This window comes from Elgaria multicarinata, chromosome 1 (genome assembly GCF_023053635.1).
Source record: "Elgaria multicarinata webbii isolate HBS135686 ecotype San Diego chromosome 1, rElgMul1.1.pri, whole genome shotgun sequence".
Taxonomy (NCBI): Eukaryota; Metazoa; Chordata; class Lepidosauria; order Squamata; family Anguidae; genus Elgaria; species Elgaria multicarinata.
This window is the reverse complement of record NC_086171.1, coordinates 13567412-13592168: the sequence shown is the minus strand read 5'-3', so window position 1 is coordinate 13592168 and position 24757 is coordinate 13567412. Positions and strand designations below refer to the sequence as shown.

Below are 24757 nucleotides of genomic sequence, written 5' to 3'. Positions count from 1 at the left end.
AAAGGATATTTTCCCTAGCATCGTTGTGCAAAGGTATCTGCACTCCTAGAAGGCTTACTCAAGAAGGCTTCCGGGTGTATTTAAATACACCCGGAAAATCCCGCCCCCCCCGTTCCTCCCTTTGCTACATACATGTATGTACACTCACCTTTTGTTCTCTGGTTTCTGTTTTATATTGGGGTGGGGGTGGGAATTGTACTAGACATTTAATTTTGTTTATTAAAGCCATCTATCTATTCAATTTTTCCACTGTACTTTTGGAATTTTTGAGCAGGGAGGGGCTTCAGTAGCTAAATGTTAACAGACTTGCATTGTGTAAAGATCTGGCCAACTCTTCTCTTATGGTGGAAAGGTCACTAGAATAGTCCAGACATGTATTCCCAAGGGTACAGCTATGCAAATTCTAGCTATTATATACATAATAAGCACTAAGGCTGCCTTGCAATCATGGAGCAGGCACGGAGCTCTGTTTAATCAGCCACTGGAAGACGTTTCACCCCATCAAAGAATGACCCCACTATCACAAAGGTGGGTAGCATGTGGATCGCATATAATGCAAAGGGGGTAATCCCCACAGTGGCCATTCAACTTGGCTGCCTCAGAAAGAAAGATGAGACAAACCCCTATTTGGGCATTCAATTTATGGGATTAATAATCGCGTGGATTGGGAGAGCAGGGCCAAATTCACTTCCCTTGCGATCCATGTGTTGAAGGACGCATCTGTAGAGGGGAGTCTGACCAATGCACATAGACTAGTCTGGAATGTGAAACCCTGATCATGCAGACCATCTAATGGACCCTTGATATGATCCAGCATGGCTCTTCTTATAATTCTGGGTTGTGGGCTGCTGGTGCCCACTTTATGTTCCTGATTAGTTACCTTACTTACACTTTAAGAATATTTTTAGTTTCTTTTGCTCCTTTCTGCTTCCTCCTTATGGCGGGGGCTACCTGGCACGCAGAGATAATCCTTCCTAGACAGACCCGTGTGAATGAAATGACGCGAGTCGGTCACTTCATCCTTCCCATAACAACATAAGACCCCTGCTGGATCAGACCGAGGCTTCATTTAGTCCAGCACTCTGTTCACACAGTGGCCAACCAGCTGTGGACCAGGGCCCCACAAGCAGGGCCCCGTGGTTCCTTGCAAGGGTTCAATGCGTTTCCAACACGAGAATTCCCGCCGCCTGTGGCAAGCCAACGCCAGGCTGGAGGGACGAGCAGGAACACAGAAGGCTGAGGTGATGGAGGGGAGTGGGATTGAACTCAGGGCCAGATTAAGACCAGCTGATGCCCTAAGCACAGCCCAATAATGTTCCCCCCTTGGCCCTTCCATTGCTTAGCCGGCAAGACATTAAGACTCAATAAGTGCTGAAGATGAAATAAGACATTAAAAACTCAGTTTTCTTCAAGGCTATTCCCCACACCAGAAGACACAACTATATTAAATATAAACTTGGTAAGACAATCAAACATACTGAACTCTGGGTATATGTTGAGACAAAGATTGTCAGCAAGTTATCTCAGGTGTCAGAATGACGTGGTGGGACACATAGACCCTAAAGCTGGTTGATTGGGTGTAATAATAATAAAGCACAAATAATTAAAAAATTGCCGGTTTTAGAATATGCCTCTAGGTCCTTTACATGAATCTGGAATTCCTTAAAATTAGATGGCTACAGCTATGGTACCGGTACTCTGTGGTGCCCCCTTCCCTTGGTGCCCTAAGCAGGTGCTTATATTGCTTAAAGGTTAATCCAAGGCTGATTGAACTACACCAGTAAGGAGAGAGCTCAGACCTGGGCCGCCTGTCTGCTTTAGAATCTTCCATAAGGACCAGCAGACCTGGACGGAGCCAGGGGCCAGAGCCTCGGAAAGGCTGGGCCGCAGCAGCTGCTCACGTTGCTGGCTAGCTGGCTGCTCCCTCCCTATTCTGCTTGCTTCAGCTGCTGCTGCTGCTGCTGCTGCTTTCCAGGCAAAGCGGCCTGCAGGGAGAGGGCGCGCGAGACGGTCCCGGGACTCGAGGAAAGTGCAGCAACTCCAGCAAGGACTTGGCGGCCGAGCGGCGAAGCAGGCAGAGCGCGCCTCCGCCCCCGCCGCGCTCCCCCGCCAGAGAGGGCCCGAGTGAAAGACGCGCCGAGCCCGTCCAACCTGCTGCTGCTCCCCAGCGGGGCTGAGCGGAGGAACCTTGTCTCCCCGCGTCCGCCTCGGCCTCCAAGGAAAGGGCAGCGATGCGCCCGCCGGGCAGCGTCCTCTCCCTTTGGGTGGCACTGCTGTGCCTCGGGGAAGCGCGCTGCCAGCCAGGTAAGCCCCAGTCAGGCAGGTTCAACTGGGGAGAAAAACAGGTAAAAGGGGGGGGGGGGCGACTTGGAACATCTTTAAGTTTGGGGCTCGAGTGGGGGGAATGCAAAAGGCGTGCGGTCAAGATTGCAACGGGCTTGAAATGTTGTCGAATAAAATGTAATAGGGCGTAAACACACGCCCTACCTAGAGTAGACCCATTGAAATGAATGGGGCTGAAGTTCGTCATGACTAACTTGAATCCCATTCATTTCCATGTTCCAAGTAGTACTTAAGTTCGATTTTACCCCATGCCAATCATTATATATATATATATATATATATATATATATATATATATATATATATATATATATATCTCGTTTTGTATTCTGATTTTGAAAACCTACCAAGGTTGTATCCCGTGTTAGTCCCACTTAAGAGTAGAATCGTTGAAATGAATGGGACTTCAGTTAGACTATCATGGGATGCAACCCATTGTTTTATAGTCATTGGTTTGATTTTGTTTTGTGCCCGTGGTGTGGTGCTCCGAGAGGAAGATAGGACTCGCATATTTCAATCCTAGAGTAGTATTACAACCACCACAATTGTTATGACTACTGATGTTAATAATAATTTTCAGGAGGATGGAAACTTGACTAATTTTAGGTTGATTTGGGTCGGTGAGCACTGCTGCACATATGGGTTTATTATAATATTTAGCTTTTATGTAGCACTTAAGAGTTTCCAAAACAACATTGCGTACATTATCTCAATAAGTTTTACTACCACCAGAATTGTTATTACTATTACTACTATTAACAATAATTGCTACTAATTTATTACTACTAATAATGTTGTTACCCCTTAACATGTTTGATTTGCCTAGTTGCGTTCAACCCTTAAAAATAGTTATTGTTGATGTTGTTGTTGTTGTTGTTGTTATTGTTATTATTCCCAATGTGCATCTGGAATAGTGCATCTAGCATAAAGTGCATCTAGCTAACAGAATTTCAGTCCAGGCAAAACTGAGGTCTGGGGGTTTGTAATCTGACCAGTGATGCGAGTTTCAGCCTGTTATGGATGGGGTTACACTCTACTTAAAATGTCAGGTTTGCAGTTTTGGGGTGCTATCAAATCCGGCTTTATTTTTGGAGACACAAGTGTCTTTCACAGCACAGAGTGGTCTTTCACCACACCAACTGTGACCCCTTCTAGGTAGAGATAGTATATCTGTAGGTTAGCCACACATTAAAAATATCCCAGCTAACCTCTTGCCAGGTTTTGAAACATCTGTACTGACTTCTGGCCTACTTCTGGACACAACTCAAAGTGCTGATTGTTGTTGTTTTACTTTCAGAGCCCTAATTCCAGGGTGCAAACATCATGCCTAGAGTCCCAAGCCGTCCCTCTGTAGTTCCCAGATGATCATGCCCCCTTTCCCCCCAACTGTCAATCTTTCAGTGGTGTCCTGACTTTTGAGGAGTTTTTCACCATTCTAAAAGGGTGAAATTCCTCTCCTAAGGCTTAAAAAGATTTCAGCTAAAATCTGCTGGTATTTTTGGTATCCCCCCATCCACCTCTTTTGCCTTTGGCGCTGTCAACTACTGGGATGCATCACCCAAGAACTCTGAAATTGAATTCAGTCCTTGAGCTGAAATGGGTTCAATGCTGCTGCACTAATTGGTCTGGAATAAGCATATCTCAAGGACCACTTGCTCCCACCCTAACCCTATCTAAACATGTAGATTGTCTTCAGAAGTATTGTTTGACTCCTAGGCACTGTCTGAGGTAATGCTGTGCTGAAAATTTCAATTCCATTCTCTGCATTTCATGGGGGGTGGGGGGAAACTAAAACTCTTGCAAAAGAGGCTGAGACAGGTGAGAATTTTGGTGAATTTTCTCCTTGGGGAGGGGGACAGCGTTTCCACATATCTTTTTAAGTGTAGGCAGGTGTTGAGGGGTCTTTTTCTGTTATTTTTTTTAAAAAAACACTCCCGGCACTTGCAGGAGCCCAAGAGTTTTTCCTGAATGCCTATTGGAGAGGGTGAGGTCACATGGTCTCCAAAAGGCATTCAAGAAGAACTGCTGGGCTTTTCCAAATGCTAGGAGTGTTGTTGTTTTTTTAAAAAAATGGAAAGAGGACCCCTCAACAACTGGCTCCACTTTTAAAAGGTATGTGGAAATGCTGTCCCCTTCCCCAAGGAGAAAATTTTCCAAAATTCTCTCCCTCCCTGCGAAAGAGGCAGAAAAAAAACCATGCTTCTTTTGCAGGGAGAGAAAAAGTTCTTGAAAATAGGGGGCAGGATTTGGCACAGCACTAGTCTGAGGTGAAGCAGGTTGTTAATCAAGGTAGGGTTTTTTCCTGGTGGCAGCATCTTAACACTGGAATGCTTCCCCCATTGAAGCTTTCCTGGCATCATCTTTGTTACCTTTCCAGTACCAGGTAAAGACCTTTTTTTTCTTGCATTAGACCTATTACCATTATATTTAATTCCATATTTATAGGCCACCTTTCAGGTGGCAACGTCGTGATTTCTCCCCTTTCTAGTGCATATGCATTTCATCCTCTTTCCAGCTGAAGTAGTAAATGATTCCCTATGCATACTTAAAGATACCTGGGGCGGGGCGGGGCAGAGAGGCCTTTTCAAGTGGTCTATCTGGGGGAAATGAACATGTAGCAGGAAGGATCCTGGCAGCAGGTTCCACCCTGATCATACGTGCAAGGGGGTTTCTTCAGATGTTTTACTCAAGGCACATAGATAGGGGCAGAGCCTGCCGCCAAAATTGAGCGACTGAAAATGGCTCCATTTGTGTTAATTGGCCCGTCTTGAAGCTCTTACAGGCCATCTTGGATCAGCCAATTCACATCAATAGGGGGTTAGAAATGCACATCTGAGCATGTGGAATCCACCGGGCAATTCACTGTGAACAGGATGGAATGTGTATAATCCAGGGCATTAATGAGGGACCTCTGATGACAACCTGTCGGCACTGCTGTCATTACTGTGGGGAACCACTTGTGGTCAGGAGAATCAATGGGAAGTGAAAATCCAGGCCAAACATTCCATGTGAACAAGGCCGTCATATAATTTCTTAATCAGTTGCCATGGCAACTGCACATTGATTTTATTGTTGATAAAACTGTTTATCCAAATCACAATATGTTGTTTATGATCTTTTGAGCTTTAGTGAGAAACAGCAATATAAATGCCGTTTGACAACTTGCCACAAGTTGTACATATTGTACAAACTTAAGAAAAATTGCATAGCTGATGTTTTGACCTTAGCTTCTCATAGAAACCAAGACTGTTTAATTGTTACCTTGAGCTTCCTTGTTTATTGATTACTCCAAGCAGTTTGTCTCCTTTATTAATACTGCGTTTGAAGTTCTTTTACCTAAGGATGGTTGTTCTGCGGTATATTACAATTCCTTCATTGGAATAAACTAGTGTGCTATGTGCTTATGCACCATTTCAGAGAAATCAATCAATCAATGATATATTAAAGGGCCAACTTGGTGAGATTTACATTTTGAATGTAGCACAATATTACTAGCTGCTTAGTTGCACACTCATTGACAGTTATTATAATTGGATCCCAACTTTTGTTCATACCTACAATCTGCAATCAAAGGGTGCGATTGGATGACACTTTAGTCCATGGAGTGTGAATAGCCCACTCCACGGAGGACTATTTGCATGTCACACTCGAGCGACATGGAAGTAGTGCTCCGTGGAGTAAAGTATACACACTCTATTGAGTAGTTGTCTCTCCTCCCCCTCCCCACTCCCCACTGAATGGCGGCGCTGGTTCCTGCTTACTTTATTGGGGCGCCGCCATTCCATGGGGAGGGACAGAGGGAGAAGAGACGCAATGCATGGAGACTCGCTGCGGCCACTGCCGGAGCGACAGCAGAGGTGGCGCATTGATTCCACCTCCTGCAGGTGGTGCGATGCCTTCGCTGCCGCTTCTTTCTCCAACAGTGGCCATGGTGCATCTTTTGCACTGGCCGTCGCTGGAGAAAGAAGCGGTGACACAGAGGCATCGCTCCTCTGGACAGGAAGTGGAATAAGTGTACCGTTGCTCTGGCAGGCACATCACCTCCCCTGTCATTGGCAGCCATGCAGGGACAGGCGATGGGGACATCGCTCAGAGAAACACGATGTGCAAAAGCAAGAAGCTGAGGAATGGTCTCCTAGTGTGTCCAGGCCCGGGATGCACTGCCAGTGAAGGACGCACCAGCGCAGAGTGATGTCATCCCTGTCAAGAGATCACATGGCTCGGTGCCGACGCATCCTTTCCCATCGGGGCCATAGCAACAGGGACATGGGCAGCTATTGCAATGCTGTCCCCTTCCTTGTTGCCATGGCCCTGACTGGGAAGGATCTCTCCTGCAGCTGTGATGAGGAGAACAGATTCCTGCACCTTCTGTCCCCATTCGCCACACAAGAAGGGGGACAGGATGTGGAAGCATCACTCATGCCGCTACTAAGTGGAAGAAGAGATGCTTGCGTGCCCCATGCCCTTGTCTTGTGGTGAATGTGGACAGGAGGTTCAAGAAGCTGCCCTGCTCATCACAGCTGCAGGACAGATTGTTGCGCCCCTCGCCTCAATATCAGTGGATGGATTTTCCCCACGGTTCGACATTACACATCAAGCTGTGGGAGACATCCTTCACCCCCCCACCCTGCAATCCATTTGGGGATTGACTAGAGGGGATGGAAGGAGCTCCTTCTATTCCCACGAGCAGATCTCCAGATGGATCGTGGGACGGGGCAAGGGGCATGCACTTCCCTGGGAACAAGTGGGCCCCTATGATGAGCAGTAGCTCACCTAGGGATGGCATGTCCCTGTCCCAGGAAGCACATGGGAAGCCCCCAATGCCTCTGCCCCACCAAGGGATGGCACAATCATCAGCTTCCCAAGTGCTTCACGGGACAGGATTATTTCCCATACCAATAGAGGTGCTCTGGGCAAGAGTGCCCGAGGTTTCTGCTGCTCTTGCCTCATGACTCTGTAAACACCGGGGGTGGGGTGGGTGGGAATCCACGGAGGTCGTCACACAACACGATAAGCAACTCTGCAAACCGTTGGTTATTTCCATTGGTTATTTCTGGAAAATAAGTAACCGTGGAGTGGTTTTTCCCCGACAGACAACACGTTAGTCAGCGGGGACTATTTTAGCAATTGTTGCTTAAATAGTCCATTGTTGAATAGCGTGTTGTCTGAACTGACTCAAAGTCTGTGGTTTAGATTAGCCATGAGGACTCTTTTTTTTTCTCCTATTGAGGGTCTCAATTTGTCAGTTTCCTGGATTTTAGTGCCAGAGACACAACTGCAATGAAGTTAATGTTTTATATTATGTTTTTCAACATTTGTTAATACGACACACACATTTTCAAGTTTAAATTCAGTTTATATCATTCTGCCTCCTTTCATCATTAATGTACATATTTCGGTTTACTGTTCGTGGTTTGCTGCAATGCTTGTTGATTACCTCCCAACTATTCCTTTTACTATTGTACAGAAAGGGGAACTGCTGCTGACTGATAGAGATTTTATGGGGAAGGACCATAGGTCATGGTAGAGCACATGTTTTACATGCAAAAGGTCTTAGCTTCAATTCCAGGCATCTCCAGGTCAGACTGGGAAACACTCTAATCTGAAACTCCAGAGAGCTGCTGCCAGTCATTGGCCCCATTCAGACAACACGCTAAACCATGCTGCTTACCACAAAATGGTTAACGGAATGCAGTGCATTCCATTAACCATTTTGTGGTTAAGCAGCATGGTTTAGTGTGTTGTCTGAACAGGGCCGTTGTGTCTATACTGAAATAGACTAATCGTCTGATTTTCTAATCCCACCTGTAGTTCTTCCTCTGTTTGGGTTTGAACTCAGGTCTCTCAGATCTACATTACGTCTCATTCTGTTTGCTGGATTCAGAGTGCATCTGTGTAATAATGTACATCATGCAAAAAAACACTGAAGTTTCATAGAGCAAACTAGTTGCACAAAGGAATGAAATTATATAATGAGATGAACTTGAATCCCACGTATTCCATTGGGTGCATTCTAATTATGCTTATATCTGGATCCAACCCTATGTTTTTTACTTAACATATGGCACCTGTTTTATATAGGTACTCTAGAAATAAATAACTGCTTTTCTACAAGTGTGTTTAGTGAATGTGCCATTAGCACACATGAACAACATTAGATTGTTTCAAACACAGTTGTTGTAGAGATATAGTTTATTGTATAAACATGGGTCGTCACATAACATTACTAACTGTTACATGAAACAAAGACTGAAAATATGTTTTGAAACAAAAAAAATATTTACATAGTTAAAATTAAATTATGATCATTAAGTTTTCTTCACCTTGGCAATCTACAAGATCATGCTTTGAAAACTTTGATTACAACATAAATCATGTCTATGTCTTTGGGAGGGGCTGTAGCTCAGTGGTAGACCACATGATTTGCATTTATTTATTTATTGCATTTCTATACCGACCAATAGTCGGAGCTCTCTGGGTGGTTCACAAAAATTAAAAATGTTTAAAGTATAAAACAACAGTATAAAACCATAATATAAAATACAATATAAAAGCTCAACCAGATAAAAACAGCAACAATGCAAAATTACAAATTTAAAACACCAGTTAAAATTTATTTATAGACTGTTAAAATGCTGGGAGAATAAAAAGGTCTTTACCTGGCATCTAAAGGCATATAATCTAGGTGCCAAGCGAACCTCCTTAGGGAGCTCATTCCACAGCTGGGGTGCCACAGCAGAGAAGGCCCTCCTCCGGGTAGCCACCTGCCTCACTTCCTTTGGCAATGCAGAAGGTACCAGGTTTGATCCCCGGTATCTCCAGGTAGGGGTAGGGAAGAATCCGGCTTGAAACCCTGCAGAGCTGCTGCCTGTCAGTGCCAACAGTACTGGGTTAGATGGACCAATGGTCTGAGTATAAGACAGTTTCCTGGGTTCCTGTATATTGGCTGCCTTGAAATAAATTCTGTTGGAAGATATTTTTTTTTGTAACTCCAAAGATCCATCCCAAGTCAGAAAGAAACCGTCCAGAGCAGTTCCCCACCAGTTGCTGGGGAACATGGGTGGGTGCTATTGCACTTGAGTCCTGCTTGTGGACTCCTGGTCTTGTTGACCTCTCTGTGAACAGAATGCTGGGCTAGATGGACTCTTGGTCTGATCCAGCATGGCTTTTCGTATGTTCTTAGTATCCCATGATGCAAAAGAGGCTGCCAATAGAAATATACATTGACCCTCCCCATATATGAGCGGAAGTGTTTTCCCATATGTACAACAGGAACTTGATTTCACCCATATTGTTTTCAATTAGAGTGTCTAGAGAGCTTTAGATCCCAACTGACCTTACTGAATGTAATGGAAATCTTTCTAACAAGAGTGTTTTATTTTGACTGATAGTATATCGTCATGTAATTTAGTTAAATGTATTTGAAACCAATATGATAGTATTGTTGGATAAAAAAGTATTTTTAATGTCTCTAATATTTCTGCAGCTCTAGAATGTCATCCTGGTGGCCATCAGATCCTTCATAGTCCATACCGAAGCGTTGATTTTGATTCATCACAGCTTCAGCAATCAGCTATTCAGGACTTAATATGTGACCATTCCCTGGTATCTGGATGGTACCGCTTTCTAATTTTTGATAAACAGGCTGAAATGCCAACCAAGTGCGTGGAGGTATTGGTGCATTCAATTCAATATATAAGAAATACTTGCATAATGGGACAGACTCCTTTTTTAAAATTATGAATTAGATATCTTGCGTACAAGCACATCTTAGCCATTAAACCTGGCTTTATTCTGCAGGTATCCTGCTAACCCACTGACAAGTGCACAAAAACAATTTCTGCATCCTAAATCCGCTTTGAATAATCCTGATCTAGAACAGAAAGAAAGAATTATCTTTGATCTGGGGTAGGGAAGAGTCATACCACATATTAGTGGGTAGTATACCACATAAAAATGTACAGATCTGTGCTCTCTCTCTCTCTCTCTCTCACACACACACACACACATCATGAGTTTTCTTTCCCTTCATTGCTGATATTGGGTGAATATTGATGGCCAGCTTACCATCTGGTTGTGTGTTGTTGTTTTTACACATCTGGTGAAGTGTTTTTACGGCCACGTATTTTTATATGTGGTAAAGGCTGGGGGTTTACCAAGTGATAAGGCTTCTGCCACATTTCCTATATAGCTGGATATAGTTGTCTGTATTAGTAATTTGTGGCTGGTGATATTGGGTGATAAAGACATTCCTCTAACTTAGCGGAAGGAACTGAAGGCCACCAGTTTGGATGGCTTTAAAAGGGGGTTGGATAAATTCCTGAAGGAGAAGGCTATCAATGGCTACTAGTCCTGCTGGCTATGTGCTTCCACCAATATCAGAGGCAGTAAGCCTCTATACACCTTTTGCTGGGGAACATGGGTGGGAGGGTCCTGTTGCACCATGTCTTGCTTGTGGGTCCCTGGTCAATAGCTGGTTGGCCACTGAGTGAACAGAGTGCTGGACTAGATAGACCCTTGGTCTGATCCAGCATGGCTCTTCTTATGTTCTTATGAACAACTTTTCTTCTTTGCTTTCTGCCAACGGGTTTCAGATTTCACAATAGCAGGTGTTACTTATCTGCTCTGGGTTCCAGTCAGAACTCTAAAGGTGCTGTCCTAGGGAAGCACCTTGAATAGCTCCTTTAGAGTTCTGACTGGTTCTAACTGAAACCTGGAGCGGATTCACTGCCCCACTGATGTCAGAACCACCAAACTCCATTGTTCCTCATTGAGAATCAGAGTACACATTACGCCAGTCACTTAGCATATTCTGAAGGATAGCTTATTGTTTACTCTAGTGTAAGCATGTCAGGCCCCAGTTTTAATTAAAACCACTTGGAGGTCCTAATGGTCCACACCATTTCCCCCTGAAATCCTTCCACCTCCATGGGTGGAAAAGCAAAAGAATTTTAAAACAGAAAAGGTCTCCATTGGCCTCAACGGATGCCAATTCTCTCCATAAAGATGGCATTTGGGGTGGGGGGAGGAAATGGTGGGTGGGGGAGGAAGATTTAATTCTCCCCTCCTGGTGCACGATGGTCCTGATCCTTATTGGGGCTGTATGTGCTTACACTGGGGTAAATTAAAAGCTAACCTTGAGCTTCACACAATGCAATTGACACACCTTATCGTTTGGCTCTAAGGAGGTTCCCGCCTGTAATGCAGTGGCCACGTGCATATTCCAAGTTCCTGACACCCAGCTTACAAATCACTTAGCCAAAGTCTTCCCACTGCATCATGTACTGCGTGACCTGCTAAGCACTAGTCAAGCCCCTGCATTTTGCAGCACTCAGCAAGTGATGAAACAGGACATTACCCATAGTTGACATGTTGTGTTTAATTTGCGTGAGTTTGTGCTACTGAGAACATAGGCCCAGTGGGTTCTTCATTTCTCATTCCGTTTTTGACCTACCTTGGGTGGGGGCAGTACATTGTGCCAATTGATGATATTTCTCTCTTTTGCTGTTGATGTGGGAAGATGAACCACTGCGGAACGCAGGCCCCCGTCTGGTTGTCTCTGAGAGAGTCGGAATCCATGCCTCGGCCTGGCGAGATCAAACACTTGACGGCCTGTGCAACATGGCAGTTTTTCTTCAGCACTACAAAGGATTGCTGCCTGTTCCGAATTCCCGTTAGTGTGAGGAACTGCGGAGATTTCTTTGTATACTTGCTCCAGCCTACTCAGGGGTGCATGGGATATTGCGCAGAAGGTGAGGACTGGTGCAGCGAGGTCACTGTAGACCAGGGGCGTTGATCCTCTTTCATCCCGGGGCCCGAATTCTATTCTGGAGAAGCTCTTGGGGGTCGCATTCTGGTGATGGGTGGGATTGAAGGCAAAAGGTGTTTCAGACAAAAGGGACAAGATGTGGTGATGTTCATCAATTTGGATGGCTTTAAAAAGGGCCTTGGATAAATTCCTGGGGGAGAAGGCTGTTGATGGCTATGTGCTACCTCCAGTATCAAAGGCAGTAAGCCTATGTACACCAGTTGCTGGGGAACATGGGTGGGAAGGTGCTCTTGCACTCATGTCCTGTTTGTGGGTTTCCTGTGGGCAGCTGGTTGGCCACTATGTGAACAGAGAGCTGGACTAGATGGACTCTTGGTCTGATCCAGCATGGCTCTTCTTACCGTATTTCTTCGATTCTAAGACACCATCGATTCTAAGGCGCACCCCATTTTTAGAGATGTTAATTTGGGGGGAAAAGTGCGTCTTAGAATCGAAGAAATACAGTATGTTCTTATGACAGGGTCAAAATACCAATAATGCCAGTATATTTTAGCTTCAAGCTCTTACTGCCAGTAACTAAGGCGTAGGAGACGCATGTGGACCTTTTAGAATGGGGAAAACCTGAACAAAACTCAGCAAAGCACCAAACGGGGCGAAGAGGCTTGGGCTTGGGAAAGTGTTATAGCTGTCTGGGGAATCCCAGGGGGCCAGATTGAGAGAGCAGGCCTGAGGTTTTCCACCCCTGTTGTAGACTCCAGATGTAACAATCTTATGTTCTCCCCCATTGTACCGGTAGGTAGAAATGTGTATTATAGGGTGGTCTATACACACAGAAAGCCCCGGGGTGGGTGGGTGACGATGCTGCATCGATTATACAATGCAGCAGCCATCTTGAAACCACCCTCAGGCTTTTCCGCTGAAAGCACCCCTCAAAGTAACATCCTTTATGGAGAGGGCAACCCCTTCTAGAATAGGTTGAACATCACTTAGCCAGGGAAATGGACCATCCATTAAGAGTACCTCCATCTTGTCTGGATTGAGTCTCAGTTTATTGGCTCTCATCCAGTCCAGTCTCATGCATGCCCAGGCACTGATTCAGAACAGCTACTGCCTCATCTGGATTTGATAAAAAATAGAGATAGGGTAATATTGGTTGACATCTCAGTTCGTTTCTCCAGATAACATCCCCCAGTGGTTTCATGTAGATGTTGAACAGCATGGGGGATAAAATAGAGCCCTGTTGAACAGCATGGGGGATAAAATAGAGCCCTGTTGAACAGCATGGGGGATAAAATAGAGCCCTGTGGCACCTTATGGATAACTGCCAAGGCACAGAGCCATAACCCCCCCAGCACCACTTTCTGGAATCAGCCATCAAGTAGGCAGTGTAGAATCTCCAACTCCCAGCCCAGACAACCTTTCCGGAAGGATACCATTGCCAATGGTATCAAAAGCCGCTGAGAGGTCCAAGAGAATCAAAAGGGCCACGCTCCCCCTGTACTTCTCGGCAAAGGTCATCCCACAGGGTGACCAAAGCAGTTTCCGTTCCAAAAGCAGCCCTCAAGTCAGCTTGAAATGGGTTTGGTTAATCAGTTCCATTCAGGAGTGCCTGGTTGTGCTACACACACACACACACACACACACACAAGTTTGGCGGGCTAGGAAGGGTGGGATCTGCAGGGGGAGGGATGAGCATGATCTCCATGGGCAGGAAGGTGCACAGGGATGTGCCTCCACCCCTCACCAATTTCTGTCCTCCAATCAGCTGTTTGACGGACTGAGCAGAGTGCAAACTACATGGGCTGTCTCTGCCGCATGCCTCCCACTCCATGTGTGTTGCTTGTGCACGTGGCTTAGGCACGTGAGATGGGCTGCATTATCATCCTGTGAGGGCAATAGAATGATGTGGAAATAGAATGGGGTGCAGTAAATTGGCATGGAAGAATTCCACGGTGGCAGAGTGGATTTCGACTACCTGTGGAGAATACATTTTTATAAGGTTTCTTCTCAGTAAAAAAACCCTGACTGCTATTTTTCTTTGATCATGATCCAAAGGATTGACAGTCAGTGTGCTTATTCTCATGAGATGCTGCTTTTTAAAAAAGTCTCTTAATTGCAAATCAGAATGGCTGACTGTATTTTTTATGTTAAGGCAAAACTGCTGTCCCTTCTACAATAATTAATTAAACTAGAGTGCAATCCTTTGCATGTTTAGACTGAATAAAATGATGCTCTTTTCCTACAAAGCTATTGTTTTAATCACATCCGTAGCATGAAGTTGATTCTAGTCTGCAAAAGAAGAAGAAAGTGCTTTAATGTCTTTAAGGTGTCACAGAACTCTTTGCTGCAACAGACTATTACAGGTAGCGCTCTGGAAGGTGTTATACAAATTATTGCAGATTTAGTGAAGAAATGGTCTATTGATATGCTAAATTGCATTTTTAAAAACAACAACAAAACAGATGAACAGATTAAGCAAAATTCCATTTCTGTCTTGACAATTAGACTTGAGAAGAAAGGATCTCATAGCAAAGCTGCTTTACTTGCAGTAAAAGAAGGTTTTAAATTAGTGCTGTCTGGTGTTTTAATTAAAGGACTTGAAATAAATGTTTTATTATCCGGAAGAGGTATCTGTTACTTGCTCTGAGTAGTCGAGAATAATAATAGGGTCTTTTTTATTATTACTTTTACATTCTGAAAGAAATTATTATAATTTAATGCTTTTTTATTATAGCAGAGAAAAGTAGACAGTGAAAGTCATAAACATCCCATGCAACTTATTTACTGAAATGCTAAATGTGTATAGTATAATACACCATTTATTTTTATGGTGAAGAGAAATTTAAATATTGAAAACGTTTTCATTGCTACATTAAACTAAGAGCCAACTTGCTTTCTTAAGCTGAAAGTAATGAGCTGTCTTAAAAGGGAGAGAAGTACATTTGGTGCTTTTTTTTTTTTTTTAAAAAAAAAAGCTTAATGCTATTTAGTAAAATTATAGCACACTGAAAAGTTTAAACAGTTCATGCAGCTTGAATACTTTATAATAAAAGCTGAACTTTTAATTATAAGTTTTCTCAGGCGCCTACTCAGGCTGAATTCCGATTTCCAAATCTAACAACCCCAGGGACTGAGGGACTGTGGGCGAGTGCTTTGCTTGCTCCATAACTCAGCCCCATGAGGGGTTTAACTTTGGAGAAAGGAACAAATAGATCAAAGTTGCATACAGATGTGCCTTCAGATAAGAGGGGGTGCAGGTTTTTCAGCTGAGCTCTGCTTCCTCCTACCTTCATTCCTGTAGTGACACATGTACCACCTCTGAAACCAACGTGACACTGTTCCCCTTCCTGCTAGTTCAGGTGGGCTGAAATAATTTGCTCAGGGGTAGAGGAAAACCTCACTGCTGTGGTTTATCACTTTCTGAAGGCCTTGTGATTGACTTAAGGACCAGCCAATTAGGCCTCCGCACTTTCAGGCTCCTGAAAGAGAGTGGGAGGTGCCACAAGGGCCCAGCCAATCAGTGCTGTGCAAGTATGGCTTTGGCACCAAAGCAAAATATGTTTCTGCATGTCCAAACTATGGACAGTGTGCCTCCAAAGGGACTTGCCTCTGAAATTGCATGCTTCTGCAGACACTCCCAAGTGTCAGTGTCCCTACAGGCAACAAATTTAGCCAGCTTTTCACCCTTGGGTAGCTTTGTCATTTGTATTATTCTGCTAATTTTCAAGGACTAATTTACCATAAAGTGAAGATTCTGGATATTAGCTATTTAATGACAAAAGTTTGTGACATTGTGCTGGTCGTTATACCGTATTCGAAATGTTTGTTTTCCTCAGCAAAAGCCAAAAAAGAGTCATGTTGGATCTTTAAGAAGCTTCATGATACAATAAATGTGTTAGATTTTTATCGTCTTTCTTGAAGATGCCACACAGAACTCTGTTGTTCTTGCTGCAACTGACAGACATGGCTATCCATCCACAATTTGCCACAGCTGTTAGTCGTGGCTCATAAGTCTATGCTGTTCATTCTCTAATTTATGACCATTAATTAAACATAAAGCATAATGTTAGGCATCCCGCTTGAATGGTCATCTGATATAGATGTATTAATATAAGGCATGTATCCTTAGTTATTTCAGGCGCAAAACTGCATGCCTGCCAACCTGGGGAAACAGAAACTGAAATCACCTGTAGCAGTAAGTATTTTCCACTGATTGTTCATATATGCTTTATAGCAGAGGTGGACAAATTCAGAGGCTCTGTGGGCCAATTTCCGAACTCCGGAAACTATCACGGGCTGTACCTCCCTGTCTCTGCCAAAAAATGCCATCACCAAATAGCCATTGAAATTTGGTGGTTCATGAAATAGCCGAAAAAGAAAAAGGAAACCCCAAGTAACAAGTGAAAAAAAGCCAAAGGCAAGGGGTGGAACTAAGAATATGTCCAAGAATATTTGTTATTGCCCACATGTTTGGACTATATGAAGTCCTTCTTCAGGGCAATCTAAAAGAATATATAATATAATACAGTGTTTACAAAAGTAAGGAATGAGCATACAATTCCTTACTTTTGTAAACACTGTATTATATTATATATTCTTTTAGATTGCCCTGAAGAAGGACTTCATATAGTCCAAAATGCATTGGCAATAATAAATATTCTTGGACATATTCTTGGTTCCACCCCTTGCCTTTGGCTTTTTTTCACTTGGTTTGTGAAATAGCCATATTTTCTCTTTAAATCGCCATCACCAAATTGCCACTGAAATTTGGTGGTTTGTGAAAAACATGTTTTCTCTTTAAAATGAGGTACACAGGAAAAAACATGTAATGGATCGTCGTGCTCCCAGAAGCCCTGGGAGAGAGCAAATGTGCATTAAAACAAGGTGCTTTACCTCCCATCCCAGAAGCGATTGATCCAAATTTGTCTACTCCCAATAGTGCTCCACCCCGCCCTACATGCATTCCATTACTCATTGTGACTTTTCTATATAAGTCAGAGGCTTTAGCTAGACCTAAGGTTTATCCCGGGATCGTCACGGGGTCATCCCTGTTCATGTAAATGACACACAGGGGATCCCGGGAGCAGGCAGGGACGACTCCGGGACGATCCTGGGATAAACCTTAGGTCTAGCTAAGGCCTGAGTTTAATTTACAAGTTTAAAATGGTTTGCAGAAAATCACACTATTTTTTGTTTGTTTGTTTGTTTCTGGGATTCCGCTTTTGCGTTTTTTCTTTCTGTTTCTTAATGTTTTGTTTTGTTTTACATTTCTTAAATGGCATTAACCTGTCTCTTCTCTTGTTTTGGTTCTTAGGTAAATTGTCGCCTTCGGAATTGCCACTTCCTTCACCAGCCCCTCCAAGTACACCTGAAATTGTGGCGGAGTTTCTTGAAGGCAGCATTTTCTTAAGATGCACCTTTGATGTTCCTACTGCAAACACCACAGTAGGCTTTATTGTGGCTTGGTCCAGATTGTCTCCTGAAGGCATCAAAGAAGAGCTCAAGCAAGAGACAACAGTTCAGACATTCTCACTTTTAGAACTGGATGGTATAAACCTCAGACTTGGAGACAGGGTATATTTAAGTGCCATATTACTGTTTTATGTTCTTTCAGATATATAATGTACCTGAATTATGTTCTAATTACACGTCCAAAAAGTCAATCTATATTTAGCAAAGAGTTTATGTCAAATGATGGAAAGCTGAGTGCAAACACCTTTATAGAAGAAGCATCTTCATTATCTCCCAGATTCTTGTTTGTATCTTTGATTCCAATAATCAAATGGACTCATCTCTTGGGATCATAGTATTGGGATCAAGATGGTAATGTACTCTTGCTTTTGTTCAAATTACTGCCTCTGTCTTGGTAGTTGGCAGAAGCAACATTTTACCAGGTCTAGCACAAACTCATAATATGGATCTCAGTGCAATTCCATAAAAGCTGAATAAGAGTGACTTCCTGTTCCTTGCTCTAAAAATATCTCTAAACGGTTTGCAAAATGCATTCTATTAAATACATTAAAATACATAAAATTGCTAAAACATTTATATAAAACATTAATAAAACCATAGTATTCTCTTATTTCTCTCATAGATTTACTGTAGCAGTTCTGCCTTTCTCTTAGAGAAGCCAGAAGAGCAGAGCTCACTCATTGAAAGCATGGAATTTTTTGTGGGAATTAAGGTATGTTGAAAAGAAAACTACTCATTCTACAATTACAAGGAGTCACTTTCCTCATTTGTTGCAATTGTAAAAGTATTCTAAAAAGCAATACTGCCATTTTTGCCCAAGTGACAGAATTTTCCTCAGTTGGTAATAAAAAAAAGTTCAGTGATATCATGTAAAGGTAGCAAACAGAGAACGCTCCAAATGCCTGTAGTTCTTGGAAGGCCCCATGGGTGGAAAGCTACCACCAACAGTAGTAAGAATGAGCACAGCATTTTGGATTTGGGGCAGAGTTGGCTTTGGTCTTGCTGGAACCAAAGCTGCTCAATTCAGCTATGCCAACCTGGAGGTGGCATAGCTAATTTCACTCCTTCCATTGTTTCAAGGAGTTGAGGGGTGGGATTTAAAATAAGAAGACCCACCTGGCTAAAAAGCCTGGCAAAAAGTAAGGCCTTAGCTAGACCTACCTTCTTTTCTTTGATGGAGGAGGGAAGATCTTGCATTGTGATTAATGCGAGATCCCTCTTCCGTTTACTCCGAAGGTGCGACGACCCCAGGAAGGGAGGCGTCACGCCCACCATTTTAAAATTATTTTTTAAAGAAGACTGAGCGCACGAACGGTCGTGCGCAAAGGTAAGAGGTTTTTTTAATTGTAACTTAATTTCCCCGAAGCCCCCACCCTACCCTCGATGGGCGCAGCGCTCCTCCCACCTCTGCGTGAATAATCGCGCAAGCTGGGTCAAGCTGTGGCAATGGGCCACATGTTCTGCGGTCTCGGGCTCAACCCGGGACTGTGGAAAAAGCGGGCCCAAAGTGGAGGGTGAGATCCCGGGGCAAGGGAGGGATCATCCCTCCCTGATCCCAGGATCCCCTGTGCGTCATGTGGACACACAGGGACAATCCCGGGGTTCGCCCAGTGATAAAGCCCGGTCTAGCTAAGGCCTAGGTCCCACTGATTTTAATGGGAACTAAGTATAACTAACGTCTGTATTCAACTGTGTACTAAAAAATAATAATTCTGAATGATTTAGCATGCAATTTTAAAAAATCCAGCCCTTGTTTTAAAAATTCTTTGGGGAGCTTTTATATATATATATATATATATATATATATATATATATATATATATATATATAACAACAGAATGCTTTGTATTCCTTTTGTCTTGGGAAATCTGTTTTTGCAAGATTACAGAAATTAATCAAAGGGAAATTTGTGTCCCCCCCATCAAGACAAGGTTTTCAGTAGGATATTAGCTGTTATTTTTTTTTCAACTGTAAAAACAATTTTCTTTCAGTTCTTTTAAATATTGTTCTGAGACTGTTTTGCAGTTCACACAGTGAGATAATTCCATATCTTGCATTCTTAGCATGTTCTTTTATATATCTATATATCCAGCTGATTCCTGAGGCATTTACCATATCAGAAAATGGAAAAGAATACAGTCTGATAATAGAGAGCAAAATTCCCATTCCTTGTCCTCAAGCTAGTCAGCTGGAAAATGACTGCAAAATCTCATTAAAATTAAATACGATAGAGGAAGGTAATTTCTGCTTTGATTTTTTTTTTTAAAAAAAAAAGTGGTTTGCGCCTTGAATTTGTACTTTTAATTGTCATTTTGACTTAACATTCTTACGGTGGTGTGATGAGCTTCCTATATTTATTTGACACACTCTAGGATATATTGGCACAATAGCTGTGCTGCTGAGATGCTGGTGAATCGAAGAACTGGTCCAGCATAAGAAGAGAACAGAAGTTAAGAGTCGCGGATAGGAAAACATTTATCTTGAGCATTTGAATAACGACAGCAAAGCTGTAACCAGAAATACATTCCAAATGAATAATTATTCTGTGCATGTAGGTCAGGGGCGAGCTGTTTGTAAAAACAAGCTAAATTTGGCCTTCGGAAGGCTCTGTTGGAGTTTGCCACCAAATTTTGGCGGTAAAGCACTGATTTTTTCCCCCCTTGACCCCATCAAATTCGGCAGGGGCCACAGAAAAAAAGGGGGTTAGATGCAGGCATTGTGTTGCCCACCCCTGACATATGTTGTTTTAGGACTAGTGGAATCTGGATCCGGGTTGTTTTACAACTAGTAAAACATCCAAAACGTTGCTGCTTTCGAAACAAAGGTGGATTCTTCTATGGAGAATTTTAGTTGATGATTCTAATCTGGTGTCCTGATTGGAAGCATTGGAATCAAGCAGTTGTGTGTTGTTGTTTTTGTTTCCCTTTTATTGTGAATTTAACAAAACTGAAAAGAAAATAAATCTTGTTGGGGGGGGGAGAACAAACACTGCTTACATAGGAATATCATCATTTTTTTCTTCAGATACACCATTCATAAAAAAGGGCATAGGATTCAAGAAAAGCAGACCAAATATCCATGTATTTATCCACTCGCGAGTGGTGTCTATATACCACTCGTTCAGATGTTGATCGCTTTAAGTCCTCAGTCCATTGCGTTATGGAAGGTGAACATCTATCCTTCCATTGTAATAAAATCAGTCTTTTAGCTGTCATATTGGCTCGAAAAATCCATTTGCGGTGACCATGCATTAACTTCCAAGAAACCGGTAGGTAGTTTAGGAGTTCATGCACATCGTTCCATATTAAAGCCTGAATCAAGCAATTGTTAGATTCCCACTACTAAGAATTTGACATTCTTTCCTCTTCCATTAAGATAACAGGCACCTTGTCTACACATACCATAGAAGAAGGTTGTAGAATGAATTGTATCACACCAGATTCTGGCGGCAGGAATCACTTTTTTAATGCCCGCTTCATTAAAAAAAAAGTTCTTCAAGCAGAACACCATTTAAGATTCATTGTAGTGTAGTGGTTAGCATTGGACAAGGACTCAGGATAGCCAGATTCAAATCTCCACACGACTGTGAAACTCACTGGGTGACTTTGGGCCAGTCACTGACTCTCAGGCCTTAGCTAGACCAGGCTATATCCCGGGGTGATACCCAGGATCATCCCTGTGCGTCCAGATGACGCACAGGGGATGCCGGGCTCAGGCAGGGATCAACCTTCCCTGGCCCCGGGATATAGCCCTACCCTTTGGCCCCGCTTTTTCCATGGTCTCGGGCTGAGCCCAAGACACTGGAGTGTGTGGCCTGTTTCCATGGCTTGAATCGGCTCCGCGCGATTACTTGCTCAGAGCCGGGAGTTGTGCACGGGGCACAGCGCTCCTCAGGAGCACTGCGCCCATCCGGGCTAGGGTGGGGGGAGTGGGGACATCAATTTTTTTTAAAAACCTTACCTTGAGTCGCTCGTGCACTGACGGCCCTTTAAAAATAAAAAAAATTGGCGGGTGCAACGCCTCTCTTCTTGAGGTCATCGTGCCTTACATGTAAATGAGGGCGAGATCTTGCATTATTCACAACGCGAGGTCTCCCCTCCTCTCCCCCGGACTTTACAGTAGATCTAGCTAAGGCCTCAGACAAACCTAGCTCACAGGGTTGTTGTGAGGATAAAATGGAGAGGAGAAGGACCGTATAAGCCACCTTGGGCTCCTTAGAGGAAAAAGCAAGATATAAATGTAATAAATCATTTCACCAGGCCCACAGGCAGTGGAGGCTGGTGACTCTGATGTCAGTGGGGCGGTGAGTCCGCACCAGATTTCAGTCAGAACTTTAAAGGAGCTATCGTACCTTTTATATTTAAATTACTCCTCACCATAAAAATATTTAAACTGCTCTTCACCGTAAAAATAAATGGTGCATTATACTATACTGATTTAGCCTTTTAATAAATAAGTTGCACCGGATGATGGAGAGTGCTTATGACTGCACACAGGATGCCTTTGAAAGTGGCTCAAACCGTATTTGCGAAGTGCTCTTCAGGCAAATGGCTACCCAGCCCTTGGGAGCCTCGTGCCTGAAAGGGACACATTTTAAATAAATAAGCACAGCAGGAAGTGAGTTGATGAGTTTTGCTGGAACCTTTCCCTGCAGTGTTAGTTTTTCCTTGTGGAGAAGGTGTTCTGTTTTTTTATTCATAAACATGACCTACCCATCCTCTTGCCTGAAGTGGTACAGTCAATTCTGCATCTCATTTAGCTGTAAGATTCTAGGTGAGATGGGCATGTTGAGGAGAGCCCCGGAAGCTTTGCTTTGCTTCATCTTCAATTATATTGGGCCTGTTCAGACAACACGCTAAGCCATGGTTGGGCCACTACCCCTTTTGTGTCAAATGGTTAGCAACCGTGTTTAAACTGTGGATACATAGCCACGATGGCTAGGAATGGTTCACACAACACATTAAGCCATAATGTTTAGCTCAAAATACTTAACCACCATGGCTTAGCGTGTCGTCCATACAGAGTCACTGAACTGATAAATTCTCCAGCAGGTCAGGCAGGCAAGCAATCTTGGAAGTTTTTTGTCTTCCTCTGCTGCAAGTTGCTAGGCTCACCTAATTGAACTCCTGACATTGTTTTTACTGCTCCTTGCCTAACGTCGGCTGTCTTCTGATCACAATTTTTTTTGCTCCTGCTTTATTTATTACATTTATATACCGCCCCATAGCCGAAGCTCTCTGGGCGGTTTACAAAAGTTAAAAACAGTGAACATTAAAAACAAATATACAAAATTTAAAACCATCAAAAGCATCAAAACAACAATATCCTTTAAAACAACTATTCTGGGGTCGGTTAAAAACAAACTCAGCACGTGTTGTTAACTGCCTGGGAAAAGAGAAAAGTCTTGACCTGGCGCTGAAAAGATAACAATGTTGGCGCCAGGTGAGCTTTGTCGGGGAGAACATTCCATAATTGGGGGGCCACCACTGAGAAGGCCCTCTCCATTGTTTGCTATTGATTATAATCTCGATAATGTGGGATAGCCTTGAGGGAGAGGGGTGAAGCAGGAAGAGAATTACATGAAACGCAGGAAGTAGAATCAGTAGTCTCTCTGGTCACTTGCAACCTCCTGATTCTAGTTTCTTACCTCCTTCCCTTACTCCCCAAACTGCCCTGAATTTTGCCTTTTATTGATTCTGAAAATTTAAATTTACTGACATTTCAACAAGAAATCTTACTAATGGCTTATCTTCATTGGAACAGGTAATGATCCAGGGAGTTTAAACGTGGCTCTTTCTTCTTGCCATGTGGAACTTCTTCAGCATCCCTGTCTAAATGCAACGTGTAGCCAGGCCAGTGTCCGTTATGCTGCTGTGACTGATTTCATTCAAGATGGAGACAGAAGAACCAAGATTGTGGTGGAACCAATCATTAGTGACAATTTTCTGTGGAACAGTTACACACCAGAAAACATTCAGGTGGAAACCCATCCCATTCAGTCTTGATAAAAGAGGGTAAAAGACCCAGAAATCAGCTGACGTAAACTGGCTAATTTTTGCAGATTTATGTTGTACATGATATGTACAGTATTACTTTTTTAAAAAATTGTTTATTATCTCGGGGGGCTTAGCAGCTAAAATGTGATTCAGAAATACTTTTTATTTTAATAATAATTTTTAAACATGTATAATATTTATAATAATGCACTGCAAAAATTAGATGCTTTACTATCTCTATTGCACTTGCTTTCACTATAGCTCCATTATGTTCAATGGGGCTTACTCCTAAGTGAGTGAATATAAGATTGCGGCTTTATATGTTATGGATTCCACATCCCCAGATTTAGCGTATTGACTTACTATGAATGTCTTTATTTTCTCACCAAAGGTTACTGTGAAGGATCTGCCTTCTGCCTATTGCTACTCTTTTACAGACCCACATATCATTACATTTGATGGCAGGTAATTAACAGATTTCCTCTGTGTTTGGTGTTTTTTTTAAAAAAAGAAGAAGATTTATAACCATGTGCCAGCACTACTGAGAACGCATTGTAGTTTATTTTCATCAGCAACTCTTAATTGAATCCCCGAACAGGAGAAATAAGTTTTTCCTTTAGTACATGTTTCACTGTAATGGTGCTGGTTGTTATATTTCTAAAGGAAAGCTGTTCTCCTTCATGGTGTAGCAATGAAACACAGCCAGTGAAGATTATATCTTCGAACAGTTCTGTAGAATGTGCCCCTAGAGAAGAGTAATGGTTACATGGAACACTCCATGCCCACAACACATAGCTAGGGACAGCATGCGCTTATTAAACCCCATTTTGTGGCGAGCATTGACTAGCCAAAGAGACAGTGATAGATTTTATTCAGCCCTGTCTCCTAGCAACTACCCGAAATACATGCAGCTAAGTGCGGCCTGACTTAATGGTGTTTGTGACAGCTCTTTGCTGTGCCTTTCCCACACTGCCATGGAGTTTTCCATTAAAAGAAAGAAAAAGAAATATTCCATGCGTTCAAGTGACATGTCTTGCACCTCTTTCTTTTGCTTTCAGCTGATTTAGTGGCAGTTAAGGAGTGTGTCAGTGAACCAAGGAATCGGGGGACTACTAAAGAACATCCTAGAGCAGAGCTATGAACTATAACACCCATCATCCCTCACCATTGGCCAGCC

The 24757-nt window shown here is 43.0% G+C and overlaps 1 protein-coding gene and 1 long non-coding RNA gene across 2 annotated transcripts in view; one reads left to right on the top strand and one right to left on the bottom strand.

Moving 5' to 3' along the window:
• LOC134396937 (uncharacterized) overlaps positions 1–24757 on the bottom strand; it is a 212491-nt gene that overhangs the window by 115600 nt on the left and 72134 nt on the right. The gene's annotated exons all lie outside the window — the stretch shown is intronic.
• Positions 2232–24757, top strand: part of VWDE (von Willebrand factor D and EGF domains) — a 60241-nt gene continuing 37715 nt past the window's right edge. The window contains exons 1-9 of the mRNA XM_063147539.1: positions 2232–2304; positions 9830–10014; positions 11864–12095; positions 16242–16307; positions 17427–17686; positions 18207–18296; positions 19677–19821; positions 23348–23562; positions 23972–24045. Coding sequence (XP_063003609.1) covers positions 2232–2304; positions 9830–10014; positions 11864–12095; positions 16242–16307; positions 17427–17686; positions 18207–18296; positions 19677–19821; positions 23348–23562; positions 23972–24045 — 1340 coding nt within the window. The remainder of the gene's footprint in view (positions 2305–9829; positions 10015–11863; positions 12096–16241; positions 16308–17426; positions 17687–18206; positions 18297–19676; positions 19822–23347; positions 23563–23971; positions 24046–24757) is intronic.